Source organism: Chelonoidis abingdonii, chromosome 16 (genome assembly GCF_003597395.2).
Source record: "Chelonoidis abingdonii isolate Lonesome George chromosome 16, CheloAbing_2.0, whole genome shotgun sequence".
Lineage (NCBI taxonomy): Eukaryota > Metazoa > Chordata > Testudines > Testudinidae > Chelonoidis > Chelonoidis abingdonii.
The window spans coordinates 14,322,777-14,344,246 of NC_133784.1; the positions used below are offsets into that span (position 1 = coordinate 14,322,777).

The following is a 21,470-nucleotide window of genomic DNA, read 5'->3' on the forward strand; positions in this document are numbered from 1 at the left end:
CCAGAGTATCTGAGCCTGTTCCAGAAGTCCATTTAGCCACATGGCTAATATCTGTCACAGATGACCTTTGTTTCCCTCATCCTCATCCCATATGGAAAATTACGTCTTTTGTTTTATTTTGGTTGAGGTTGTTTTAATTGTGTTCATTAGGAATTCAAGACCACAAGGGATATTTCAGGTCAGCTCTGCCATCCCTGCCCTAAGGGAGGAGGGAATGAGGAGATGCACCTCCTACTTATTGACATAAGCTGTCTGACCATGTTCTGGCTACCTCCTGTGTCTTCTGGTTGCCAGAAACCCAAACTGTCTCCACTGAAGTTGCCTAGACCTTCGAACCTCTCCCCCACCACTCAAACAGCTTCTATGATGTATTTATGCCTGGCCAGTACAAACATCTGCAGTGCATTGGAAATCTGAGTGCCATGTAAAATAAGTTTGATTTGAAGATCAAAATGAATGTAAGGAATGCCAAACTGACTATATTCACTTTCATGTGGAAGATTTTTCTGGATTCCATCTTTGAATTTATCTGAGGCTACTGCTAAATCTCTGCTGTGCCTGCTACAATGGAGCGCCAGAGGGACCTGGGAAGTCTGCTGCAGAGCTGAAGGGTCCTTGTGTAAATGGAATCCTTCCTGTTACACGCTTCTTGAGATGTGTTAGACCTGGATCAGGATGGGTACTTCTACAAATAAATGCTATTTCTGGAGGGGGGCAATGCAGTTTGAAGACACCGGCAGATATACAGTGATATAATATGCAGAGCTTGAAAACTTACCCAACATCTGCTAGGCAGGGTGCAGAATGCCTTTCTCTCCTTTCCCTACGTTGTGCTCTCTACCTCCTCCCCATATATATCTTCTTCCCCCCAAATCTATCTGTGCCATATTGTTCCTTTGTACCTTATTCCAATCAATCTTTTACCTCCCTGTTTCATATCCACACAGTAGCCAGAAGAGAGAACTTATTAGCCAGATTGATATGAAAGATGGGAAGGGCATCATCGTCCAGGGTCAATGCCCCGGTGAGAAGGCATCTTCTTTTTCACTCCTTACACAACTTCTAGGAAAGGGCCGCATGATAGGATTCCTATCAGACTGCTGTGCCTCGACCCCAGTCAGGTTCTTGATCCTTCTTATCAGCTTCTGGTTGATAGGTGTTTGATAAACAGCTTATCCTCTCCCAGCTAACCCCCCTGCCCCCACCTCGCAAATAGCATGGAACTAACATGACATTGGCCTTTCACCGCATAGTTCACTTTGCCTGTCTGTTACAACCCTGTAATAAAGCAACTCCCAACTTGAGTGTCCTACAGTGGCAAACTGGGGCATGACAGATGTGCTTGACTCAATTCCCTCTCGGGCCAGCTATAAAAAGAGTACTGTCTCTCTCAATGTCTAGTTCAAAGTCCCACCTTGAGGTATAATTTATTCATGTGCATGTACAATAGTCCATAGAACCATCATGATAAAACGATTCTCCCAGTTCCCCCAGTAAAACATATAAAGGTAATGTGATTTTCCATTCACCTCTCCATGAGCCCATCTGAACACAAGTCCCTGTTCCTTTCTGCCCTGATTCCAGGGCCCCAACTGCCAGCCATCACCTGAGTGACCAGTCTCATGACTCTTCTACCCAAAACCTAGTCCAACAGCTCAGCCCGCTTTAGCCTGTTGCCACGGGCTCTCTGGCTCAGGAAGGTCAGCAGGCTTAGCCCCTTTCCTGACTATCAGGCAGCTATCACCTGCCTTTTTTCTTGCTCTTTGTCTGTGCTCTCAGTCAGCACTCTTCTGGCCTTTTTCTGACTGACCATTTACATGGCCAAGTGTCTTCTCTTGAACCCAACTGGAGATCAGTGGACCAGTGCACTGGCCTCTTGCAGGGCCAGTGACACCCTGTGATAGCCCCTTTCCCAATCCCTTTGTTACATAATAGATTGTAAGCTTTTCGGGGCAAGGACTGTCTAGTAATCCATGTTTGTTTAGTGCCCAGCACAGTGGGGTTCTGATCCTGGTTGGATCTAGACACTGCCATAATTATAATTGTCTACAGTACTCCACGCTAACGAGGCCTCAGCTGGAGTATTTTGTCTGGTTCTAGGTGCCACATCTCAGGAAAAATGTGGACAAATTGGAGAAAGTCCAGAGGAGAACAACAGAAATGATGAAAGGTCTAGAAACCATGACCGAAGAGGGAAGAAATTGGGTTTGTTTAGTCTGGAGAAGAGAGGACTGAGAGGAGACATGATAACAGTTTTCAAATACATAAAAGGTTGTTACAAGTCGGAGGGAGAAAAAATGTTTTCCTTAGCTTCTGAGGCTGGGACAAGAAGCAGTGGGCTTAAATTGCAGCAAGGGTGGATTAGATTGGACATTAGGAAAAACTTACTAACTGTCAGGGTCATAGGTGCCGACTCCATGGGTGCTCTGGGGCTGGAGCACCCATGGAAAAAAATTGGTGGGTGCTCAGCACCCACCAGCAGCTCCCCATGGCTCCACCCCACCCCCCTGCTCCAGCTTGCCTCTGCCCTTGCCTCCTCTGCGGGTGCACTGCGGCATCCTGCTTCTCCCCCCTCCCTCCCAGTGCTTGTGCCGGGAAACAGATGATTCACAGAGCGGGGAGCAGAGGGAATGTGGTGCGCTGGAGGAACAGGTGGGGCCGGGGTGAGGTGGGGATTTGGGGAAGGGATCCAATAGGGGCAGAGAGAGGGTGGAGTTAGGGCGGGGACTTTGGGGATAGGGTTGGAATGAGGGTGGGGCCAAGGGCAGGGATGGGGTGGAGTTGGGGTGGGGCCAGGGTCGAGGGGGGACGCGGGCACCCACTGGTGCCGGAGAAAGTTGGCGCCTATGGTCAGGGTAGTTAAGCACTGGAACAAAATGCCTAGGGAGGTTGTGGAATCTCCATCACTAGAGGTTTTTAAGAGAAGGTTAGACAAACACCTGTCAGGAATGGTCTAGTTGTTACTTAGTCCTGCCTTGAGTACAGGGGCCTGGACTAGATGACCTCTTGACGTCCCTTCCAGTCTTACACTTCAACGATTCTGTAATAAACATAAATAATAAGATAAGAAAAGAAGCATTCTGTATGTTCTCCCCTGTCACCGCAGAACCTCCTGACTTTTAGATGGATGCTTGGGGTTTGTCTTCTTCTGCTCTAACTTTCTCTCTGACTACAGCTATTCTGCCTTTCCTTGTGTCTCCATTTCTTTTCTCCCGGAGTGAACAGCTCCAGTGGCTCTGTTACTGCCAAGAGTTTTCCCAAGGGGCAGCACAATGAAACTGACCTGACTCTCCTCAATTTCACTTTTGCCCCCAGGTTCTTAATAGCAGCAGTGATAATGGATTAGATTAATTTGATTTCCACTGCTGCAGCTTGGAAAAACCCTGAGCAGAACAGGCCACTGGAGCGGTCCTTTCTGCAGACTTAGGAAGACGTTGTCTGCATTGGTTTACATTTGGTTTACATCTGGCAAGTTGTCTTCATAACCTTAAGGTCTAGAAATTTCATTTATTTTAATGTAGTGTTTGCCAAAGCCTCCTACCGGCCCCCGTCAGGTGGATTTTTTTTAAACCCTATATATGTACGGTAATATTGGCAGGTCTGAATGCGAAGACCTACCACTGCTTTCTCCATTTGCCCATTTCCTTGTCTCAGGTGTCATTGACTGGAATATCTTCACCTTTTGTCTCCTGTACAGAGTAAACTCAATTACAGGCATATAACTAAATCAACATTGGGGAGGATAATTGGGATTTCAATGGTCGTATCTCTATGCAGAGCCTACAAGCTGTGATTCAAAATAAGAATTTAGGTCAGAGGTTCTCACAACAGTTTTTTTTGGTGGACTCTTGCTGGCGGTTGTTCTGACAGTTTTTCCAAAAATACTTTAACTTTAGGAAAAACAAATCAAAATGTACATATTGTGATGGGGCAAGGCCAGATGGCAACAGTAAAGTACTGAGAAACAGGTGTGTTAGCCCCAGGCTAGACAAATCCCTAGTACCCTGGTAACCAAATGGCAGTTGCTGTCCAGGTTAATCAAGGCACCTGAGCAATTAGATCTTCTAGAAAAGGCAAGTAAGATAGCTACTTAATTAGAACACCTGCAAACCAATCAAGGCAGGCTAAGCAGGGCATGGCTTTAAAAAGGAAGCTCACTGTCCAGTCAGGCAAAGGAGCAGAAGGAGAAGGAGCGTGTGGAGAGCTGGGAGCAAGAAGCAGGAGCTGAGAGTGAGAGTGTTGTACTGCTGGAGAGATTGAGGAGGACAAGCTTTGCTAAGCACCAGTACATCGATCCTGTGCTGAGGAATAAAGAGGTGTTTGGAGGAGGCCATGGGGGAAGTGCCCGGCGGAGGGTTGTATGTGTCATGCAACTGTTACAGGAGCACTATAGATCAGCTTGCGATCGCACGAGGGCATGGGCCGGGACCGCGGAAGTAGAAGGGTGGTGCCTGGGTGTCCCCCCAAACCTCCCAACTCCTGATCAGACACAGGAGGAGCTGACTCAGACTGTGGGTTCCACAAGAAGGGAAGATCACTGAGGTGAACAAATCCGCCAATAAGCGCAGGACCCACCAAGGTGGAGGAGGAACTTTGTCACAATATATATGTCCAAATCATTGTCATTTATTTAAGTAGGCTTTTTTTTTTTTCAGACTCAATAATAAAAATAATGTACAGTTGTCTCTGTTCTTTACTGGATCTATACAGAAACACAAATAAGGTGCTTTACATGTTCTGCTTTTTTTGGCTGATTTTTTTTTTAAGACTTTTTTTTTTAAAGACCAGTAAATCTGCTACTGTGAAATGTGATATTTGTTAATATCACTTTTCACAGCAGACTTATTCAGCCCCAGCAAGCTGGGGGACAAATTAAGCCCTAGATGGGGAGGTGGGTTGGGAGGCAGAGAGGGCCAGTGACAATGCGGGGGTGAGGCCAGGGTTGGAGCCTGAAACCCTGCGGCTGGAGGATGGAGCCCGCTGCCATACGGCCAGAACCTGCCGCCCACTACCCCAGGGCTGAAGCCTGAAGCCCTAGCCCCACCACCCCTGGGAAAGTGGGGAACTCACACTACTTGCCTGCTCCTACAATGTTTGTGGCTCCAGAAGCGGGCAGGGATCTGCTCCTGCTAGGGGAGGAGAGGCTGCTTTGCCGCCACCCCGCCATCACCACTCAAGAGGCTGTGGCCACAAGAAAAGCCCCTGGTGACTGCCTGCGGCCACAGTGGCCGCATTTGAGAAATGCTGGTTTAGATTATTTTTCTGGTGTGTTGAGAGGCCTGTGTATAAGCGCAATTTCCATATGAGACAAGATGTGTTTCTCCACTAACTCCGCAGAGCAGGAGCTCAATTCACTTCACCTGCTAGAGTGGCTGCCCTGCAAACCAAGTGGCTTCTAGTTTAAAGCTCCAGTGTACTGAGTTACTGAGATACAGCTCTCACAGGATGGGGAAGATTCAACTAATTGGTTAAGCCATGTGAGTGCTTGCTGCAAAAAGACAAACGCGCAAGTGATTTGTTCAGCAGTTTAAGGTTTGTATTTGCATTTGTCCATCAGCTCCACTCCAGTCATTCTAATGCGTCCGTTACCTGGGTTCCCCGCCTCGCTCACTTCATGATTTCACTCCCCTTGGTCAGTATCTCGGACACACTCCCTGTGCCCAAATCAAAGTGCCCAAATCAAGGGCACTCAGTATGTGTGTGTAATATCTCTCTTCCTGTGGAAGCTAGGGGTTCTGGCTCTTTGCCTGTATTTCATTTTACATTATGCAGAGCTGTATGCCTTCTGCCTGTGTAGTTCTCAGCTTGCCTTAGCCTGGATTTGGAACACAAAATCAAAATGATGGACTATAAAACAAAACATAACAGAGGAAGCGTGACGAGATGTGGGATTAATCCCGTTAACATAAATACTGTTCCCTCTAACCTCAGTTTCCTGAATCAGTGTTTGATGTCTATTTACCGTGAAGACTGAGAACAGCTTGCTAGGATGGGGTGGAATCAGATTTGGGTGCAACATGAGGGACGCCCATCGTAATCGGATGCAGCTGAGGACTACATGCCTCAAGGCCAGCTGCTGGCTATTTCAGCTTTGTTACTGTGAAATCCTATCCTTTAGTCTCATTCCAAAGAAGTGGCATTTGACACCGTCCTTCAGAAATATGGTTATCTCTGGCTGGTTGTATACTGTTTCCCCTCAGCAGTGGTATTGGCTTTCTGTTCTGTTTTTGGAGGAATAGAGAAGAAAGGCTGTTTGGGAACGGATGCTCAAACTAACTCAATTTTACATCCATCCCAAACAATATCTGCCATTATTTGATGGCAGAGAGGGATTATAATGTGGATAAGAAGGTGCAGAACAGAGCTCCTGGAAAAATCTGTCATATTTCACTGTTGTTCGGGGATTTTGTTCTAAAAATCTTTTCACATTTTGCTGACATGTTGGGGTCTAGTCAAGCCTACAAGGAAGCCTATCTAAAGGCAATAACCCATCCGCACAGTATTACTTTAGATTTAAGACCAGATTTGGCTCTCAGATACATTCGTGCAACTCGCATGGACTTCAGTGAGGGCTGTGCGTATGTGGATCTAAGAGCAGAATTCTGCCCTATAAACACAATAACGGTAATGTGATCTAGTGGACTGAGCCTCCTGAAGTCTAATCTCAGGTTGGCTGCTGATTTGCTGTGCAACGGTGGGCAAGTCATTTAATTTTCTGTTTCTCCATCTGTAGAACGAGAATATTTACCCACCTTCGTAAAATGCTTTGAGATCCTTGGCTAAGTACAGAGTATTATATTCCAAAAGAAGGCCAGGCCAAGCAGCTTAGATTGCCAAGAACTCACTGCTTCCCCCAGGGTAGCGCACTGGCTTGTGCAAATGACACTGTTTCCTGGCGGTTGATCTCAAGAGAGTATAGGCCCAGTTACGTCTGCTGCTTAAAGGAGTTCTCTCTTAGCTCAAGGGGAAGTGGAGGTGGTTTTGGAGCTAAAGGACAAGGTTTCTTGTCCCATCTCCACAGTTATATGCACTTTATCTAGTAATCGTGTCTGTTGTTCAAAGCTCATGGATTTGTTGCCCCATAATGCAAACATTGCTGGATACCGTTTACAGTACGTCTTATCAGCTGCAAGCAGCAGTACCTGCCTTTAATGCAAAATCCATGCACCTGGAGTGATTGGTGCATTTTAAATATATTTAAATGAATAATAAATTTTGACTTGTCCCAAGTAGAGTGAATAAGTAGAGTGAAGAATTCTCTGTCTGATGGATGTAAGTGGTGTCTGGAATTAATTGAAGAATATAGCTTCATATAATCAAAGTGAAATACTGTAGATTTTTTGGGAAGCTTGGTTACTAGCTCAAAGGAGCTCAAGGCTAAGATCCAGGCCAGTAAGTACTAAGTACTGTAGTGCTTTGTGTTGAGCATGCATTGGCTGTCATGCTTAACTCAGTATATTACTTTTGGGGGCTGTTCTTGAGTCTAGAGAGCCAGATCCTAATAAAATCCTAGAGAATAGATCCCTGGGCACCATTTTCAAATTCTCTTTTGCTGGGTAGCCTTTTAGGGAGTGTCTGGGGATGCAGGGCAGTGAACAGGAGCCTGGTTCCTTGCACATGATTCAAGTGTCAGAAGAGAAGATCTCAATGGCTGCAAAGAGGATGTGAGAGAGAACAAGATCCTGTTCTTTTTGGACCTCTGACCTAGCACATAGGCAGACTGCGCAATGTGCAGTCTGGCCAAGCTTAAAATAAAGTATGTGGGTCAGACTTTTCCTCCAGGGATGCTCAGTGCTCAGAATGTTTGTTAGGGAATATTGAGAGAAGGCAAATAATCCTGTACTGGGCTCTGCTGCAGACTTCACCTATGCTTGAATAACAGCTTTCTTCTTGGGACAGACTCATTCTATTTGATGAACTACTATGAACTATTGAGTGCTTCTTTATTTTCCGTTTCTGGGCTCAGCAGGCCTACAATTTACATGTGCTGTAGGGTGGGTTGCCAGGGGTATTTTGTGGAAAAGACAGCTATGTTGAGGTTTCTCCCCACCAGAATTTTTAAGGATTTTTTTTTTTAACTGCCTGCAATTGTGATTTTGAAAGGTTTTTGTTGTTGAGTGAAGAGGAAATTGTTCCTGAAGAAGTGTGCGTGAAGGCTGGGCTTATCACAGTGTGCTCTAGCAAGGGGAGACTAGACAGGGAGCAGTGCAAGACTGACTGTTTAGGCCTACTGTTGTTGAGAGCCTGCCTCCTCAGCAGATGACAGAAAGGAAAATGAGCCTGTCAGTGGTAAACAGTTGGTTTTCCTCTTACTTTGCAGGTTTTGTTTCCTTTGTGTGGCTTTGCCATGTCACTGACACCTACGTTATGATGAGGTTTGCAGTGACCATATTATAAAACACTACTGTCACAGTGACAGGTCAAGCTGTGCTTTAGGGCTGGTCTACACTATGGGGGAAAATCGATCTTAGATACGCAACTTCAGCTACATGAATAACGTAGCTGAAGTTGAAGTATCTAAGATCGAATTACTCACCATCCTCACGGTGCGGGATCGATGTCTGCGGCTCCCCCTGTCGATTCTGCAACTCCGTTCGGATTGATGGAGTTCCGGAATCGATATAAGCACGTTCGGGGATCGATATATCGCGTCTAGAAGAGACACGATATATCAATCCCCGAGCAATCGATTGCTACCCGCCGATACAGCGGGTAGTGAAGACGTAGCCTTAGGCTCCTTTTGAATATAGCTTCTGGAGTACAGCTTCACCCCTCTCTGGGTGGGATCACATGCCACGTGGTCCGTGCCATTCTTAGACTGAATTTCTGGGCTGCACCGCCCCCCTCCACACATCCCGTTTACCAAATGTAGTAACATGACTGGCCCACCTGTGTTTAGCATCTGCTAGCCCTTTTCCTTTGGGCCCAGAGGTGGATGGAAGTAACTCAAAACCAGCTTTTTCAAACAAAATATTATTTATTTAACCAAAGGTGAATGTAGCAAGCAGAAAAAAAGAGATAAAACAACAAAAGGCCTATATGCCTGTGTCAGGCTAAAGTTCATCCTTTCCTTGCCAATTTGGGTGAGTTCCACTTACCCCAGATGCCTCGCTCCTGGGGGACGCAGACTCTGCAGCCTTCTCTCCCTTTCTGTCAGAGGCTCATTTTCAGCTGCTGCCCACTCACCTACTTTCCTCTCAAGGCCAGTGTCTTTACTGGTTTAGTGCCCCTTTTTCCAGGCCAGAGTCCAGGATCAGAATAAACCTTGCCAGCCTGGCTGGAGCCAGCTAGGTGGGCATTCTGAATTAGTAGCTCTCCCATTGTTCCCTTAAGGTACCTCATAGCTGTAATTGTTTTGATTGCTTTTTGTTTCCCTGTAACAGCCTCCTTTCATTTAATTCCTTGCAGTCAGGCTGGACAATAGCAAATTGGTAAACACAGATGCCTATGCTAATCACAGAAATAATCCGAATATCTCCCTTATTTTCCATGGCTACAATTTTAAAGTCAGAGTTGAATCTGAAAACACAGGTTACTTTATCACCGCTGATGTTCACAGATGATTTCCTTAGAGAGTGGTCTCCCTCTCATCAAATGGAGATGGGTACCACAGGATGTGTCTGTTCTGGAAAACATCAGTGCCCCACTGTACCTGGCATCAGTATGTTAAACTAAGCTGTTCTTCCTCTTGGCAGGTGCACAGTGCCCTTTGCTCAGTCTGCTTTTGGTGCATTGTAGCCTGGCTCTTCCTCCAACTCTGCACGCAGCTGCTCATAGAGGTAAGAGAAAAATGGATGTAACTGTGATCATTTTGGATTGGATGGTGTAGGGTAAGGGACAGGATGAGAGCAGCCCTCTTCCTGGGATCTTTGGTTTGGCAAGTTGCTGACATGGTCATTTTCTTAGTCCAGGAGATGGTGATGAATTCACCTTTCCCTCATTAGGTCATAATACACTCTGCTCTCCCTTGTCTTTGCCATTTGTGAGGTGCCTTAGAGTACAAGTAATGCTTTGCAGTTCTTTAGAAATTCTCGAACATTAAAAAGCTTACTCGGACAGGGAGTGTCCTTTTGTTCTGTGTTAGTATGGTGTGTAGCACAGTGGATTCCTGGTGTGAGATTGAGATCCTAGATGCTACCATAATGCACATAATAATATCTCTGTGAAATAGATAAATGTGTACACTATTTTACACCTGGGTAAACTGAGGCATGGCAAGCAAGCCAGTGATAGCGTTTTAGCCTGGAACGAAGACTCACTGGATAATGCATACTTCTTGCAAAGCATAAAGGAACTATAACATCCTGGAGTGTGATGCAGCTGTCAATAAGTAATCTTTGCTGTCCTGTCCAATATGCACTTGAAAGTTGGAATGCTTTGTGCCAGGGCTGTTCAAGGGGACATTGAAAGGCTGCAGTTGGCCTCTCCAGAATGTACCCATAACTGTGTTTTTAGTGCCAGTTAGCTGTAAATTTAAAAGCAGATCTGATCTTTGTGTGTAATGATTCACATCTATCCACAATTTGATGGGAACAATTGTCCACATATTAAGAGAGCTAACACATGCTCCATTGTATGAACTGCATCTGTGTTCCAGCTCTTCCCAGGTGTAGGTGAATCCTGTTCTTTGAAGGCAGAGTACGATACATACACAAATGTATAATGTTGAACAGAAGCTGGGGAGGAAGTGAAGCCAGCTGTGCTCTGGATGCAGAGAGAACGACTGGCTGCCTGGTGTAAAGCACAGACTAATCCAGATACAGCACCAAGCACCCAGGAGAGGTTTTTGCTAGGAAAGGGTAATATCTCACTGCCAGATTGTTGGAGCCTCTTATGTGTTTTTCTCACTCACCCTCCAAATCTACTCAATTATCTTTTTCTCCTTCCCTTCTGCTCTCCTCCTCCCTCCTCCCTTGTCTACCCATTATTCAGAAGGTAGCACACAGTGGCTGATAGGAATATATTGTAGTAGAAGAGGTGGACTGAGGACTATGAAAGAGTTAATGGGTCCCACGTGGTTGCTGGAGCCAGCTCCAGCCAGTGGTGTTGGAACAGCAGATTGAGGGATAATTTCAAGTTGTCTTCGGTGAACAGTAGAGATAAGAGATTATAACTGATATCTCCCCAGCACTCCCTCAGCTGCTTATCAGCATGATATGCAGGGCTGTGTGTTTGTGACCTGAAAAGGATGTTCTAGCACAGGGTTTCCAGCCCTGTGAGCCTGCTCCTCTCATGTCGCCTTGTACTGCAGTAATTAATACAATCACTGAGAAGGGGGTGTATTAGAAGGGGAGATGCAGGGTCACACATCTTGGTTTGGTTGCATGCAGCCCTTTTCGTATTTAATGTCCATACGTGTTTCCAAGTTGGGCTGGTCAATGCTGGAAAATAAAGCCATGTTAGCACACACCGCATTTAACACTCTGTGGAGAGGTTAGCCATGACCAGCTCACATGATTTTAAAAGATGACAGTCCTTGTGTACACTAAGTGCTAAGTTGTGCGTTACAACCCAATGTCATTTCCCAGAGTGGCAGGCCCTTAGATCTCCCTGCTGTCTTGGAGACTTGCTTAATGAGCTCCCGGGCATGCAGTAGTGACATTAACTGGCCTTGGCGGTGGCTGCTAGCCAAATCTCCCTGTGCTACCATTTTATTGCATTTCATGCTGGCTAACCACTATTCCAGGAGCTGGTCAGTCTGTGTCTTTACCCAGAGTGTCTCTTAGCATCACAGGTAACAGTATGGGAGAACTATAATCTCAGCATCTCCCAGCAGGATGGTGGTTCCTAATCACTGGGACTTAAAATTCTGAGCCCTAGTGTTCTGCCTCAACAAACTTCTCACTCACTTATGCCTTCTGTAAAGTACACTGGCTCTTGGGCTGATCCCGATCCCAGTGTTATGAAGAAGAGGAGGGAGGTCATCACTGGGTACAGGAGAAGGGAGAGCAAGGCCATGGTCAGATGGTACAGCCAATTCCATAGTTGGGTAATGAGTATAGTGGCCTGAAAAGGCTGAATCCTAGCAATAGGTAATGGTGTATGGAAGGTGTACTGGTTGTGAGGGTAGCTTGGAGCCCCATCCTCCCTGCAGCAGTGCTGTAGTAGGAGGGAGTATAATTCCCTTCTTCCTTCTCCCTCTGTGCTGTGTCGCTCTTTCCCCTTCCCTCCCTTTCCATACTTTGCCCTCATGATTGTATCTGAAACTGTAAAGTAACAGCATAAAAACCCGTCCAAATCTTGATAACTTTAATAGAGCAAAAGTGGGATGGGAAGGAGCTTTGTTCGTGCGTTTTTGCTACCAGAAGTGATTTGACGGCTAAGACTAAAGAGAAACTTTGGTGAGTACGGCGACTTCCCATGTGCGGGGAATAAGAGAGAGAAAATTGTCAGTTGAAAACAGCAGGAGCTGCATTAGCAAATATAAATGAAACAGATGGCTGAGATGCTGCAGCTGTCGCTTAGAATCTCCTGGAAGATCTTTAGCTTGGAGCTGCAGGAGACTGTTTTAAAAGGGGTAATGAAAACAACAATACAAACTTTAAGCTGAGCATCACCAGAAAAAATAAAGGCATCCACTTGAATGAGATGAAATTCACCAGGCACTAATTCTTTCTTCACCTTGCAAATCTCAGAGCTATGGAATTTAGTACTGTGTCAGATATTGCAAGTACATGTTATAGATTGTCATACAGTAGACTTGCCTGCTTACTTAGTAATATTCTTTCTGTACTTCCATGTGAGAGACCCAGTCTCTGGCAGATACTGCTAGAGAAGGGGAATATTGTACCTCCCATCACACCATTGTGATCCTCAGCGGGCTGTTTTTAAAGACCTATGGATGCTCAGGAAAAGCTTTTGAAAATATTTTATTTAGAAGGAATTCTTCTTTTATTACAGTATTGCACTAGGGATCTTAAAGTTCTGATTGAGGAGGCATTTTCGTGGAAAGCACGTAAAAATACACACACCACAAATTTAGCCTTCAGATGATGTTTTTCAGGCTCGTTTCTATCCCAAAGGTGATTCTCTTCCCGCCTCCCCCGTGTGTGAAAAAAATGACAACATTGCTTTTGAGTATTGTGGTTTCATCACAGTAGGAAAAACTGGAATTTTAGCGGTGAGGAGTTTATTATTTTTTTTAATGTTACTTTTTGAACCAAAAGAGGCTTATTTTCAGATTGGCAGAGCATTTTGTCCTCAGTGAAGACTAACTGTTTTGTCATAAAGGCCATAGATAGTAGTAAAGACCTGCATGCAGTCTCTGTGTGTATCAGATGATCTGCACGTTAAAATACATACAGCTTCATTTGACTTCTTCATTGCATGTTCAGACAAATGGCTTTGATTGCAGAAACAAGCTCCCAGACAAACTGATTGATCACCTGTTCATAGTGTTTTGTTCCTTATGTTTTGGGGGAGGGGGGGTTATATAAAAATTTGTTAATGTGTTATGGTTGAGCTTTTAAACATTATTTAAAATTCAGGAAATTCTGAGTTATGGTTATGTAATTGTCCCCATTGCGCGTGTTTAGTTTGTCTCTATTACTGTGTACTTTTTTCCAGATTATATCATTTCCTTACCATGAATATATCTAAGTGCATATAAAACAAAAGCATAAAATCTATTCCTGAAATCATCTATACTTACAAAATGTTGGGACTGCTGAAAGAACTCCTTTCCCTCACCTCCTCCCACCCCCACAAAATATCTCTTCCAGTTTAATTATTTAATTCACCCTTCTCCCTGTCCTGCCACATATAGCTTGAATAAATAGACACACTGTAATGTGCTCTGAAGGTCAGCGAACCGGGCCTCTATTGGACAAAGTGTGGGGTGGGGAGGAGTGAGTTCTGGAGCCAGGACCATTCATTGAGAAATGTTTGCTCCCAGATGGCTAAATCTGGGCACTACCCACTCCAGAGACCTCACTGATCGTAACTGTTCAGTAAGAGTTTGAGGGGGAGTCTCAAAGGTAGCCAGGACACAAACCATAAAGACGTTGTGGATCAAAACCAGCACCATGAACATCTTTCTTGCTGGGGTGGCTGGAGTCTTGCATCCTTGACCCATCCCACTATCAAGGCTGTGACCAGTGAAACAACAGGTAGAGGTGAACCTGGCATTACTTCGGCAGGCTGCCTGTCATGTGCTAGCATGCTTTCATGTAAAATGCATTCTCAGTAATAGGGGCATTAGTCACGCTTAGCATGCTGTCAGGATCCTTCCCTCGCCTCACTTCAGGGTTATATATTGGGCACTTGAGTTCTGGTAGCTGTGGCAGTCATATCTTTGAATTTCTCTACCTTTTACCTCCTGCTCCAGAGGTACAGGGAGGGCAAAAAACAGTCTTTCAGGTTTCTCCTCCGGCCAGTCAAGGCTCTTTTAATTTTTTTTCAGGGACTTAATCAACGTGAGCATATGACCCACACTTACTGGGAATTCCTTGTTCATGGTGAATAATTGCAATCTCTGATCCCCATCACGAATGGGATTCAACATATTACTTGTACCTGTCAGCATGTGCAGTCCTAGATATCTAAGGGCATCACAGACCTGTTATTGCTCAATCTCGGGTGGCTGAACGCCACTTGTCCCTCTAAGAAGTTGGACGCCGACCGCTCGGGGGTCGCGTAACTAGTTAGCATGCCAGAACCTTGTTTGTTATCAGGATTAACCAGACAAATGGCTCTACTATGCATCAGCATATAACTGCCTCTCCTCTGCACCCCAAGCCAGCTGCTTTCTTATTTAGTGCAAAAGAGCTGGAAGGTGGGTGAGAAACACAGAGTAGCTGTAGAAGAAGTGGATGGGCTGGTCTGATAAAGGCCTAGAAAGGGAACAAGAGAAAAATGTTGCTGCTCCAACTCAGAATTGGGGAGGGTAGAGAAGATGATGCACTCGCTGTTTGCTGTCTGACAAATGGAGAGGGGCCTAAAGTGAAGCTCAGAGGGAGGCAATGACAAGTGGCTGCAGGGAGGACTAGGAGTTGGACCTCATAACATTTCAGGTCATCTCCACCCCTGGAAAGAAACAGTGCAAACAGACTGAAGAGAGGCCAAAACGGGGATATGTGCAGGGAGAAGAAAGGAAGACACGCATGCAGATACACAGGGCAAGGACAGCTGTGGTTCTAAAAGTGTACAGCATCATGTTTTCCCACTGAGCGAGCTGCAGGCAATCATTAACTTCACTAGTTAAAATACAGTTTCTACCAAATATCCATATGCTATCCTTGATCTTTGTGCAAACCTTCTTTGATATCAGTAGGACTGCGTCTGGGGATTGAGGATACTACATGGCTCTCGCTTTGGAGACTAAGCTCCCAGCTCCAAATTAAAAGTGTAATTCAGCCTACTCCACAGACAGATGATATGCCAGCTGTATGCCATTTGAAACAGAGCTGAGATTCCAAACTTTCACATGGTGGAAAGTGGTAATCTCCAGCTCTAGAACCTTAAGGTTACCCACTAACATTCAGAATTCAGGTAGGTTGGGAGGGGAGGGAAAATGAGATAGAAATTAGAATCAAGTAGCTTTATTTTTATTTTTTTTAAAGGTCCAGTATCATGCATCCTACCAACGCAAGGAAATACTTTCTGAGTGAAAGTGGGAATGCTCAGCTTTCCAGTGGGATAAAGCATTTATCTCTATCCCTGCTAGTTCACAAGATATCGTACTTTTTAACTATGCCAGACTTGCATGGTTTGAACTCTGTTTTTTTTGGTTTTGTTTTGTTTTTTATACTAGTCCAGGAGTGATTGTAGCAGGTCCCAAACCTTGGGCCAGTGTCCTCCTCAATCCCTACAGTACAGTCAAGTATGTTTTAGAGACCAATTTCTGAGACGAGGTTAAGGTCAGAGTAGCAGCTGTAAATTAATCTGCACCGTCATACATACTTAGTGAATATTTCTGGTGTGATACGGTATTATATTGAATAGGTCTGGTATTTGTGTTGTGGATTATACAGAATTCTTATGGTAAAAACTGCATCATGCAGTATGTGAATTACTTGCTATTAATAACTTTATATTTGCTTAGATAATAGATAGATGAGGGATTAATTTTTAGGGTTTTTTTTAGTGAAGGTTTAGCTTGATTTTTCCAGTGAAGGCAACAGGATACACCTGTCTAAGCTGCAATAATGGATTAAACCTTCCTTCATGTGGAAAACAACTTTCCTTTATTGTAAAATCATTTACTTCCCTGAACTGTAGTAGCTTCAGTCTTTGAAATCAGAGCTCCGAGATTCCAGATTCAAACTGTCTCATGCGGGGGCCTGAACTGACTGGGTGCATGGGGAGATACATAGCTAATTTGTAATCTTCCACAGATGTGAAATACATCTCTGCCCTAGTGATAAGCTGTGGTGCATAACTTTGGTGCTGTGGGTATTAGAATATCCTATGCTTCTGCTGACAGATGTGGTGAGGGTCCTTTCCAGAAGGAATATGGAAATCTCTGCTGGAGAAAAGACTCCCTGGGATGTGGGAGACAGGGAGTGTTTAAATTTGGAAAAAAAAGTGGCTATTTGGAACTGGAGCATTGGGACTTATTTCTGTCAGGTTGCAGCTGCAGTGAAGTCTGGTGGAATCTCAGGGCAGATGTGAGACAGTGGTTAGAGGTTGAAGCTGGCTAAGTTCTCAGGAATTTGTGAGTTACCTTGTTGTCATGGGAAGGGCTTTGACTAACTCCTTTCCATGAGCAGAAGTGGTCCTTTGATTGCAGGCATGAGCTGGAAGGTTTAATATGTTGGTTTCATCTTTGTGTCTCTCTTTCTTCTTTTTCTCTAGAAAGATTAGAAATGCTGTGAGATGTTCTTGCTTCCTTCCCTTCCATTAACAAGCCCTCCAGTGATAAGATTTGGTTTATGCTTCTAGCAAGACGATCATGGGGAAAAGCAGAATGTAAATGTTTTACTGCTGATGGCTGTAGGCCCGCCAAACCAGCACGGAATGATGCTAGAAATGACTAGGAGAAGGGGAGAGATGGCAACCCAAGACACTGGAAAGCCTGGTGTGGGAGGCACCTTGTTCTGCCTTTCTACGGGAAACAAATACAATTGGATGTTGTCTAGTGTTTTAAATTACTTGGGGCGAGTGTGGAGGGAAGCTGGGTAGAAAAAAATACTTAGCGGCTTTGGAGGGCATAGTTGGGATCAATGCAAAGCTGAATATGACTCTTGCACTATACCATGAATGAACTAGATCCTTGTACAAAAATGAATGTCCCTGCCAGCTGTATAAATCATATATAATCAATCATTTACTACTGTCAGTATTCTGTATCCTTTGTTAAAGGAGACGCGCAGTTACAGTTGGCAGCACTTACTTGACAAATGCATTATCTTCATTCTTATGATCCTTCTGATTTCACTGCCAAAAACAAATAGAACTGTCTGTAGTGCTGAGAAGATCCTACTTAGACCACCCAGAGCTTGGGCTACCTCTGACAAGGTTCTTGTTTGGTTCACATAAATTGAACAAACATGCAGAGAGTTGGGGGTGTGGAAACACTACATGTTCATCATAAGTAGGCTTGGCAGAATTCAATTTGGATTTGTTTTATAATTTTGACTGATAGTGTTTACTTTTAAGCATTTTTAGATTTTTATCGATTTTAAATTTTCACAGCTGTGGGAAATTAGGAGATGTCAGACAATAATTATTGAATGACAGTTGATGTTGAGAGTCAAAAAGTTAAAGGTTCATAACCATTAAAATGCAATTTGTCAACATCATCTGTCAGTGTATACAGTAAATAGCCTGAAATCAAGCTCTAATAAGTTTTCAAGAATCATTTTTGTTACGTTGTCTATCTGTACATTTTGATGATTATCAGTGGAAATATTTTCTGTCAGTTTGTATGTGTACGTACAGTGAAATCAATGTTTATCTACATTTACTGATAAAAATCGAATCCTTCCAACCCTAATCGGGTGCTTGCAAGTAACACAGCACTTAGCTTTGATCTACATCTAAAAGTTTTGCCAGCATAGCTATGTCAGTTAGGAGCGTGAAAAAATCAAACCCAAACCAACACAACTATGCCTCAAAAGCCCTAGTGTAAACATAGTTACACTGACTGTCTCTCCAGTAGGGAGGTTTACTGATCTAGCCATACTGGCTAACTCTTTCTAGTGTAGAGAGGACCTTTTATTGATAATACTGAGAGCCTCTTGCAATAGAGGAGAGACACAACACAAAGGATTTACAGACATAAATTAAGCCTTACAACACGCCTGTGAAATAAGTCATGCTTCTGGCTTACTAGTGTCCCGTATCTCTCTTTTTTAATATGAGATTTTTTTGTGAGAATGGAGAATTAGACTTCAGGGAGGAGCAAACATCCTGATCTAACAGTTTCATTGATAAGACTTTGCTAGTCTATTGGAATTCCCTGCTATCATGCAAGATGCTTGAGATGACTTGTCAAAATTGGGGCTTCAGAGCATGGGATGCTTATTAGTTGCTAATATCATCTAACCTTAATAAACACGGGAGTCCATACTGAGTACTGCTTGCACTTGGCAATTCTTCCTCTCTGACAAATTTGACAGAATCTGAAGCCATTTTTCGGATGTGTGGCATTCTCATTGGCTGATGTTTTTCAACTACAACCATCCATCGTATTCTCCTTAGAGCTCCAACAGGCCGTGCTGCGTATATTCAGTTAAGGGCTCTTACAGGGAATGGGAAAGAGAAGCAAAAAGCAAAACTATAGCTGTTATGACATACACATACAAAAAACCAGCTATGTTAAAAGAACATTATTGAGGTTTCAGAGTCAAGCACTCAGAAGTTGGGAAATATCAGAATTAAGGTTTCCCTCGCTACTTTAATTTGGCCCTCCTTGTGAGTATCTATTATAATACCATTTTGAATTATATGATCACATTCCATTTTTTCCACTCCGTCCCTCATGGACTAAGGAGCCTGAGGCTCTGCACTTCACCAGGACATGAGTTTGGTTTTTTTCCTGTAGTGGCAACAAACATCAGTTTTTGACTCTTAGTAAACTTTGGGGCAGCAGAGCCTTGGTGCTTTATTTGTCTGTAAAGCCCCATGTCCACAAGGATTTTATATAAAGAACAAATTTAGGAGTAATTTTAGCCAAATTGTGCAATTTATCCTTCTTCCCCAGCTCAGATGTTGAAGGGGAATTGGTTTTCGTAACAAGACACCATACTCAAGTTCACATTGCAGAGGGAGGGAGTCAGTGTTGAAAAGCTGGCCTGGGCCCAGTAAAATCTGGGAAGGGGTGGAGACACCTGGGCTGACAATGTTCCTTGTGGGCCTTCTGAATATCCTAACCCCTCTTGTTTGTGAAACTAAATTCCAATAACTTCTCTGCAGTGTGATCAGTGTTTCTACTCCCAGAGCTGCTGGATCTGTTAACAGTATTTTTGTGTTGTTTCCATGGCAATAGCATGCTCTTTTTTCCTCATGATGATTGTTGCTTTGAGGATTGAATTTGTAGAAAATGCTTGGCCTTGTTATCCCCCACCAAGCATTCCACCAGCCTGGGGGTCTGGAGCTGGGAGGGGTGGGATGGGGGGAATGTGACCACTGGCAGAATCAATGTGATCACGAAGTGGTGGTGGAAGGAACTAGCCCTGTGGTTTTTAATGTTAATAAGATGGTTGTAACTGTTGGCTTGTCCCTAACTGTGTGTGTTAGCCAGGGCTTGGGACCTTGGAGTTACAGTCAGCCATTTCAGGTTCTGCCTGTACTCTTGTAACTGTGTATGAGACACTTTGCCCGAGACACATTCATGCATAGTGACAGGCCAGACCCACACTTTTTTGTATTGTTTCAGAGTAGCAGCCGTGTTAGTCTGTGTCCGGAAAAAAAGAACAAGAGTACTTGTGGCACTCTTTTGTATGTCTGCTTGTAGATGGTGTTTTGCAAACTACAATACCTACCTGCTGAAGTGAAAAAACAGATTGACAGAGCCAGAAGAGTACCCAGAAGTCGCCTGCTACAGAACAGGCCCAACAAAGAAAATAACAGAACACCATTAGCCATAACCTTCAGTCCCCAACTAAAACCTCTCCAGCGCATCATTAAAGATCTACAACCTATTCTGAAAGATGATGCCTCACTCTCACAGATCTTGGGAGACAGACCTGTCCTCGCTTACAGACAGCCCCCCAACCTGAAGCAAATACTCACCAGCAACTGCACACCATACAACATAAACACTAACCCAGGAACCTATCCTTGCAACAAAGCCCGATGCCAACTCTGTCCACATATCTATTCAAGTGACACCATCATAGGACAATCACATCAGCCCCACTTTCAGGGGCTCGTTCACTCTGCACGTCTACTAATGTGATATATGCCATCAGTCCAGCAATGCCCTCTGCCATATCATTGGCCAAATAACAGTCTCTACGCAAAAGATAAATGGACACAAATCTGACATCAGAATCATAACATTCAAAAACCAGTGGGAGAACACTTCAACCTCTCTAACCACTCAGATAGAACTTGAAGGTGGCAATTTTGCAACAAAAACTTCAAAAACAGACTCAAAGAGAGACCGCTGAACTTGAATTAATATGCAATTAGATAACATTGGTTTGAACAGAGACTGGGAAGTGTTGGCCATACACAATTGAATCTATTTTCCCATTTTAAGTATCCTCAACCTTCTATGCGTCATCTTGATTATCACTTCAAAAGTTTGTTTTTCTGCTGAGGATAGCTCATCTCAGGGATTGGGCCTCTTAGAGTTGGTATGCATATTCCACCTTTTCAGGTTCTCTGTATGTATAAATACCTTCTTGCGTATGTTCGAGTCGGTGCATCCGATGAAGTGGCTGTAACCCACGAAAGCTTATGCTCAAATAAATTGTTAACCTCTGGGTGCCACAAGTACTCCTGTTCTTTCTTTGATCTTATGAAACTTATCCAGTTTGCACAGAAAGCAGGCAGTGCGTATGCTCCCATCTATCCCAGTAAAGGCATTTATTAGCAAAGTAGGAGGGCTCTGAGAAGCCAGCTAAGCAGTACAGTAGAACCTCAGAGTTATGACACCTTGGGAATGGAGGTTGTTCGTAACTCGAACAAAACATTAATGGTTCAAAAGTTTACAACTGAACATGACTTAATACAGCTTTGAGCTTTGCTTTGAAGCTTACTTTGAAGAAGAAAAAATGCTGCTTCCTTTATTTTTGGTAGTTTAACATTTAACAACATAAAGTAATCTCACTTAATGGTGTAGTTAAGTCCCTGAAAAGAGAACTTAAGAGAAACGATGTTTAGTGATTCATTCTCCCATAAAAAATTAATGTAAAGAGGGAGTTAGGTCCAGGGAAATTTTTTACCAGTGAAGACAACTGGATAGCGTAGTGTTAAGAGCGCCGCCCTTTGATACAAGAGACTGGGGTCAATCCGGTTGTACCCAAACTTTCCAGTAGGGGTCCTTGGGCAAAAGAACCCCCTAATGCTTCACCTGCCTA

General features: G+C 44.0%; 1 protein-coding gene across 6 annotated transcripts in view; it reads left to right on the top strand.

Annotated features, from left to right (window-relative positions):
• The window catches only part of NDST2 (N-deacetylase and N-sulfotransferase 2), a 266,023-nt gene that overhangs the window by 104,994 nt on the left and 139,559 nt on the right, over positions 1 to 21,470 (top strand). For 4 of the 6 annotated variants that reach the window (XM_075072989.1, XM_032778293.2, XM_032778286.2 and 1 more), the window contains one exon: positions 9,696 to 9,779. The exons of the other annotated variants lie outside the window; for them this stretch is intronic. In XM_075072989.1, coding sequence (XP_074929090.1) covers positions 9,696 to 9,779 — 84 coding nt within the window. Of the gene's footprint in view, positions 1 to 9,695; positions 9,780 to 21,470 lie in introns of those variants that run through there. 6 annotated transcript variants of the gene reach the window in all.